This window comes from Orycteropus afer, unplaced genomic scaffold (assembly GCF_000298275.1).
Source record: "Orycteropus afer afer isolate SDZICR_OR568_19922 unplaced genomic scaffold, OryAfe1.0 scaffold00001, whole genome shotgun sequence".
In the NCBI taxonomy this organism is placed as follows: Eukaryota; Metazoa; Chordata; class Mammalia; order Tubulidentata; family Orycteropodidae; genus Orycteropus; species Orycteropus afer.
This window is the reverse complement of record NW_006921588.1, coordinates 30,968,693-30,976,196: the sequence shown is the minus strand read 5'-3', so window position 1 is coordinate 30,976,196 and position 7,504 is coordinate 30,968,693. Positions and strand designations below refer to the sequence as shown.

The following is a 7,504-nucleotide window of genomic DNA, read 5'->3' as shown; positions in this document are numbered from 1 at the left end:
AGGAATTGGAATTAGAAATACCATTTGACCCAGCCATTCCATTACTAGGTATATATCCTAAAGAAGTGAGAGCCATGACACAAACAGACATATGCACACTCATGTTCATCCCAGCACTATTTCCAATAGCCAAAAGATGGAAACAACCTAGATGTCCATCAGCTGAGGAATGGATAACCAAACTGTGGTACATAAACACAATGGAATACTATGCAACCCTAATGAATAATGTAGAATCTGCAAACCACTGCATAACGTGGATGAACTTGGAGGACATTATAAATATTGTATTAGTGCGTTATTGTAAAAGTCAGGGAATGGTTTATCTATGGAAGGAAATTTTCTTTGTTCATTACCAGGAGTGGGAAGGGAAGGTAGGGAACACTGTTAGATAGGTAGAGGTAAGTATTAATTTGGGTGAAGAGAAGGGCAATGTACCAAATGTGAGTGATCAACATGGTGGGATTAAGGAAGAGGAAGACAGAGAGAGGTACATGAGAGGTACAAACAACAAAGATGAACTCTTTTGCACAGTACTGCTTTGTAATTGAAGGCAAACACAGGTATACAGGTGGATAGATGGGTGGAGAGACTAAACAGTTAGGTATGTCTATGAAGTGGAGAGTATACCCAAGACCATGTATAGGGTTGGCAGACAGTGGTTCTACAACTGTATTGTTATGTTCTGTAAGAATTCCCAGGTGTGTGGTACAGCTGATAAGGGACAAGATTGTAGTCACTTCTTGGTCACAGCCAGCTACCCATAGGGAGTGAGTAGTTGTACCTGTGGGCTTGGGACCATAGTCGCAGGGGACATCGAGCTCAACTGGCATAACATACTACACAAAGCATTGTTTCACCTCCTACTTGGGTGAGCAGTGACTGGGATCTTAAAAGCTTAAAAGCAGCCATCTAAATGCAACGATGGGTCTCTCCTCATCCAGAGCAAAGAAGAATGAAGAAAACCAAAGATTCATGGAAACAATGAGTCCTAGCAACTGGTATACCATATGATTTGCAGCCTTTACGACTATGAGACCAGAAGAGCTAGGTGGTGCCCAGCTACCACTGTCAACCACTCGGAAGGGGATCTTTGTAGGAGATCCTGGATAGAGAGGGAGAACAATGTGGAATAAAACTCAAAATCAGTTGGAAAAAAAAATAGGGGACCAGGTTTGGTGGTCTGATAGAGCCTGGTGGAACCACTGAGAGTATGGCCTCTAGCTGCCCCATAGGTCTGGAATTGAACCCACCCCTGTGGCTTCTAGTCACGCAAAGGACAGGCATATGAGTTGAACATTTACCTGAGGTAGATACATTCCTTGGAGAGAACAATCATGGGGGAAATAAGGGCTGTTTATGCACAGGAAGATAGCTCAGGGGGCAGGAGTGCATGGAAGGATGGACACAGGGAAGAGGTAACTATTGGAAGTGGGAGGGGAGCTGTTGCATTGGGGTAAATTGTAGTCAATGTCATGAGACAAAGTACATATGAACTGCTTTATGGAAAGTGAATTTGCTCTGTAAACTTTCACCCAAATCACACACACACACACACACACACACACACAAGACTGCAGTCTGCAGTATGGGTTATACCTCAACATAAAGAAAACAAAAATCCTCGCAACTGGATGAATAAGCAGCATCATGATAAATGGAGAAAAAGTTGAAGTTTTTGGAGAATTCATATTACTTGGTTCCACAATCAACACCAGTGGAAGCAACAGTCAAGTCATCAGATGACATATTGCACTGGGGAAATCTGCTTCAAAAGACCTCTTTAAAGTGCTAAAGAACAAAGAAGTCTCTTTGAAGACTAAAGTGTTCGTAACCCAAGTCATAGTATTTTTATTCACTTCAAATGCACGTGTAACCTGAACAGTGAACAAGGAAGGTGGAAGGAGAATTGACGGTTTTGAATTGTGGTTTTGGCAAAGAATACTGAAAGTACCATGGACTGCCAGGAGAACTAACAAATCTGTCCTGGAGGAAGTGCAGCCAGAATGCTCCTTGGAAGTGAGAATGGCTGGACTTCGTCTAACCTACTTTGGTCATGTCAGAAGAGACCATTCCCTGGAGAAGGATATTATACTTGGTAAAGTGGAGAGTCAGTGAAAAAGGGGATGACCCTCGATGAGATGGGTTGGCACAGTGACTGTAACAATGGGCTTATGTATAGCAAGGATTGTGAGGCTGGTGCAGGACCAGGAGTGTTTTGTTCTGTTGTACATAGGATTGCTATGAGTCGCAGCTGACTTGACAGCAGCTAACAACAACAACAACAACAAGAAAGAATGCAATTATATCATTTATGAGGTAAGACAGTGGTGGTTTAAGGTCATAGCAGTGGAGATGGAGGCGAAGTTATGGATTTGAGATATATTTAAGAGGAGAATCTTCTGCATTTGGTGAGAAATTGCATGGGGGACATAAATCAACGTGACATTATGATCAACAAGTGTGAGGCAGAACATGTTGGCAGCATTGTGGTTGGGAGATGACTTAGTAGGGATTAACAAAGGGTGTAGAAGATAGATAGTGAATGAGAAAAAGAAGTGATAGAATTTATTATTTAGATATTGGAGTAGGAGTAGGATACAGGAAGCTGAAGGAGCTGCCATGACTGTATTCCCTTTGAGATAGGAGGTATAGTCTTATGTTCATAGAATAAAGGGTGCAAGAGATAGGATTGGTGGAGGGACTTGGCAAGTATGCAGATGGTTTGGAAAAACCACTTTGGGAGTGGGTAAGAGAGCATTTCCTAGGTTCTTGGAGAAGGATTGCCAGGAAGTTTCCAGGGCTCAGCTGATTTGTAGTAAAAAGTTATTTGATTTTTCTCTAACAACACTCAGTTTGAGTGTAGGATTATGTGAAGGTTTTATGACATATGGAAAGAGAGCAAGGAGTATTGATGGGGAGTTTTTGAAGATAGGAAAAGCTTGATAAAGTAAGAGAAAAATGAGGGACTAAAAGCCACAGGAGTTGGCAGTTAGAATGTAAGATGTTTGAATTTAATATTTTAAATTATGAAAGAACAATTTTGGGTGATTACAGGATAAGGGTCTGGTCATGGTAGAGGTACTGGAGAAGAATGGAGATCAAAGCCATAAGAGCTGATGAGGTTAAGGAGCTGAGGAGCTAAGATATTAGATTGATCATCCACATAGACACTGAAGTTGCACAGGATGATGACAGGACTTGAAGTGATGAGGAAATTGAATGAAAGGATGGCCAGCAACTCCAGTAAGGAGTCCAGGAATAAGGACAAGGAGGGCAGCAGCTTGGATGATGAAATGGTTGCAGCCTTGGAGGCTGAGCCCAGCAACCTCATGTGAATGAACGTTGTGGGCATGGGACATGTGTCCCATTCCTTGTCTAATTGTGGGTTCCTGTTCTCCCAGCAGGATGTGTGTATTCTTACAGACAGATGTTATTTTACAGAAATAGATGTTTTTAAGAAGTTTTGTAAACTCTGATCTAGGTGCCAAATTCTGTGATTGAGGGCAATGAGTGACACTGACAGGAAGGAAAAATGCTAGCATCGTTAAGTGACATGTGCCGCAAAGATGAGAAAGCAGGAGTAATGATGTTTAGGCAGCACTGGAAGCTGAGGAAGATGCTGAGGTATGAGGAATGTGAGCGTGGTGGTGCCTAGTTGAGAGGGCTTTTGCTAAGGTGTCAGGAAAGGACCTGATTTCAATGAAGGCAAAAAACAGGGCCTCCTATTCTTTGCAATTAATGCTATAGGGAAGTTTTTTTTTTTTTTTTTTTTTTTTATTGTGATTTGCGTGAAAATTAACAGAGCAAATTCAGTTTCCATATAGCAGTTCACATACACTTTGTCTCATGACATTGACCACAATTTACCACAATGCAACAGCTCCCCTCCCACTTCCTCCTGATAATTACCTCTTCCCTGTATCCATCCCTCCATGTGCTCCTGCCCCCTGAGCTGTCTCCCTGTGCATAAGCAGCAATAGGGAAGTTTGTTTATCATAGAATTTTTTTTTTTTTTTTAAATGACCAGGACCCCAGCCCCAACCTTTTGTAAGTAAACTGTTGTGTATCTTGAAAGCTTAGCTCACAAGTTTTCTTCTCTGGGAAGCCTTCTCTGTTGCATTTATGCACTATATTATAATTTATTTGTTTCTATTTGCTTTTCAATTGTGAGTACCTTAAGAAGAAAAGATGTGTCATAACTCTATGCCAGCACCTGCACAGTATCTGATACATAGTGGAAGCTTAGTAAGAGTTTGTAGAATTGGATTTAGAAGGACATGGTGTTACATCAAGGAGCTCTGGTGGTGCAGTGGTTAAAGCATTCAGCTGCTTAACAAACAAAAAAAGGTCAGTTGTTCAAACCCACCAGCTTCTCTGTGGGAGGAAGTTGAGGCAGTCTGTTTCTGCCAATATTTGTAGCCTTGGAAACTCTATGAGGCAGTTCTACTCTGTCATATAGGGTCTCTTATGAATCAGAATCAACTCAATGTTGGTGGGGTTAGTTGGGGTTGTTAAATTTTTAAGGATTGGGAAATATGTCGAAAAGTGAAAAAGTAGAATTCAATTCTTTTAGCTAAAGTACTTGAGGTGAGGTGAAAGATGTAGTGGAATGAACCACCAAATCAAGAGTTAGGAAATGTAAGTTTATCTTGGCATTAGCAAAAATGACCTTTGTGACCATAAGATGGTCATTTTTGTCTTTTTGGTAATAATGATCATATTATAGCATTCCTACATATGCATTAATGCATAAAAACATTTTGAGATGAGAAATTAATTTAATGACAGAATAAGAGAGAGACTTCTGGGAAAAGAGTAGCAGAGTGGTTAGAAATACACAGTAACAGTGGCCTAAAAGAGCAAAATAGATGTAGGATGGTGTCAAGTAAAAGACTGGAATAAGGAGTGCAGGCTGAATTCTTTCCTTAAGTTCTCTGAGTAGGAAGCATGTATTATAACCCCTCCTGAACAAGAGTTTCTTCCTAGACATATGTGCATTGTATATGTATTTTTAAAATTCTACTTTTTCTCCTCTTTTTACCAGAAATATCAGAAGGAAAGGGAGCTAAATTAATTCCTCTTCTTATACTTAAGCTCTGAGTACTCTAATATTCTGAATACTCTGGCTAAATCTTTCCGCCATCCATTAAATCTAAACAAACCTACCGAGGACACTGGATAAAGTCCAAACACTAAAATACCTTGCAAGATGCATCACAATTTTTTAGGCTTAATTTACTCTCAAAAGCTAACTAGCCTACATCAAATAACATGGACACTGGGACAGTCTTCCCAGTAGTCACTTATAGTTTGTGACAACAGGAATGTGGACTAAGAGGAAGGTGACCTGCTTTATGTATGTATGTATGTATGTATGTTATTGTGCTTTGGGTGCAAATTTACAAAGCAGATTTGTTTTACATTCAACAGTTCATGCATGTTTGATTTCACAGCCCTGATTACAATCACCAGCAGTAAAAAAACTCTCCTCCCCTCTTCTCCCTGTGACTACCCCTCCCTATGCCTTTATCTATACATTCCTGTCTATCCAGCTTTCCCTCTATATGAATGCTACCCCTCTGAAGTCTCAGGGTTGATTATCTAAGGGGTGCATCTCCTTGGGGTAGGTGTTCTGTATATAGGTCTTTCTGTTGTTGAGTTGAGAGCCAATCCATGGAAGTGAGGCCATTTCTAGGCTTGAAGGATAAGCTGGGGCCATAGTCTCAGGGGTTCCACCAATCTTTATCTGACCAGTTATTCTGGTCAGTTTTGTGTTTCTGAATTTTGTTCCACATTTTTCCTCCCACTTTATCCAGGATCTCTAATTTTGACCCCTTTACGAGTGGTTGGCATTGGTAGCTGGGCACCATCTAGTTCTTCTGGTCTCTGGGTTGTGAAAGCTTAGGTCCTCATGGTCCACCATATCTTTGGAGTAATTGTTTCCAAATGACTTTGATTTTCTTCACTCTTCTTTACTCCAGGTGAGAGGAGACCAATAGTTGCATCTTAGATGACCGCTTGAAAGCTTTTAAGACCCCAGTCTCTACTCACCAAAGTAGGATATAGAAGAAGATTTTTATGTGCTATATTGTGCCCATTGATCATTATGTCCTCCAAGACTATGGGAAGGTGACCTGCTTTAATGTGGCCTACTTGTTGAAATATTCTTTATCTTAAATCCACATTTCAGATTGGTTGTATCATTATTTGAATGTTTCAAACTGAGGAAGAGTGAAATACTTGAGCAGTTCATTGGTGAGGGCAAACGTTGCATAATTGCTATGATGTAAGCAGTAATTTGGTAAGCCTCCTCAACAGTTAAATGAGAGATTTTATTTTTACAACACATTTTAGAGATGTCTTGTTTTCTTAATTGTTCATAAATTTACTGTGAAATGTGACAGCATAATTTTGGTTTCTGTAAATGTGTATGTCATACATCTGTATGTTTATTTCATCTTTTAGAATGACCAGGTTCTTCAGGGCTTCTCAGTGGACAAAGGAGAATTCACGTGCCCTCTCTGTAGGCAGTTTGCTAACAGTGTTCTTCCTTGTTATCCTGGAAGCAATGTGGAAAGTAACCTTTGGAAACGTCCTAGTAACAAAAGCATGCAAGATCTCATAAAGGAAGTGGAGGAGCTGCAGGGACGGCCAGGTGCTTTCACAGTAAGCATCAGTGTAAGGCAGATATATCCTGGTTAACTTAGCTCTGTTATTTAGCATTCATTTTCATTCAGTTTCTAAATGACTCTCTGCCTTTATTGATGTAGTAGAAATGGCTTTTAAAAGTTTTTCTTTTCTGTTGTGGTTATCAAAAAACAAAATAAAAAGTAATGGAACAAATTAATACCAAAGGCTATACTTTATCCCAGTTGTTACAGCTTTAATGTACTCTTCCAGATCATGAAAATTTACAAACCTTGGTATGGTTAGATTCTTCTCAAGCGTTGAAATACTTAAAAACAAAGCCAAACAAACAAGGCACAATCTTGGTACATTATTTTTTTGCTATAAAATACAGTCTCATCATTTAAAATATGCCCATTAGGAATATTAGAATTAAGATTATATACTCACACACAGGTGTGTGTTTATGTGTGTCTCTGTAGGTATGAGCATGTGTGTGTGTGTGTGTGTGTGTGTGTGTGTATTAGAGAGCCATAACATATTTTAGAAGGAGCTCTGGTAGTGTAGTGGATAAGGCCTTTGACTACTAACCAGAAGGTTGGTGGCTCAAATCCACCAGCCGCTCCATGGAAGGAAGATGAGGCAATCTACTTCTGTGGATTTACTGCCTTAGTACCCAGTCAAGGTTGCTATCAGTTGTAATTGACTCGATGGTAAAGAGTTTGGTTTTAGTATGTTGTTTAATTGATTGTACTATTACCATACATAAGTCAGTCTACTGTGGCATTTGGCATGAGTGAGCCCATCTTTAATCCCATTCCCAGGAGTTATTTATTTTATTTAAATTTTTAAAATATTTAATCTTCATTATAGA

The 7,504-nt window shown here is 39.8% G+C and overlaps 1 protein-coding gene across 1 annotated transcript in view; it reads left to right on the top strand.

The window, feature by feature from the left end:
- Window positions 1-7,504, top strand: part of UBR3 (ubiquitin protein ligase E3 component n-recognin 3) — a 347,537-nt gene that overhangs the window by 267,688 nt on the left and 72,345 nt on the right. Inside the window, exon 29 of the mRNA XM_007953244.2 lies at window positions 6,469-6,669. Within this exon, the coding sequence (XP_007951435.2) occupies window positions 6,469-6,669 (201 nt within the window). The remainder of the gene's footprint in view (window positions 1-6,468; window positions 6,670-7,504) is intronic.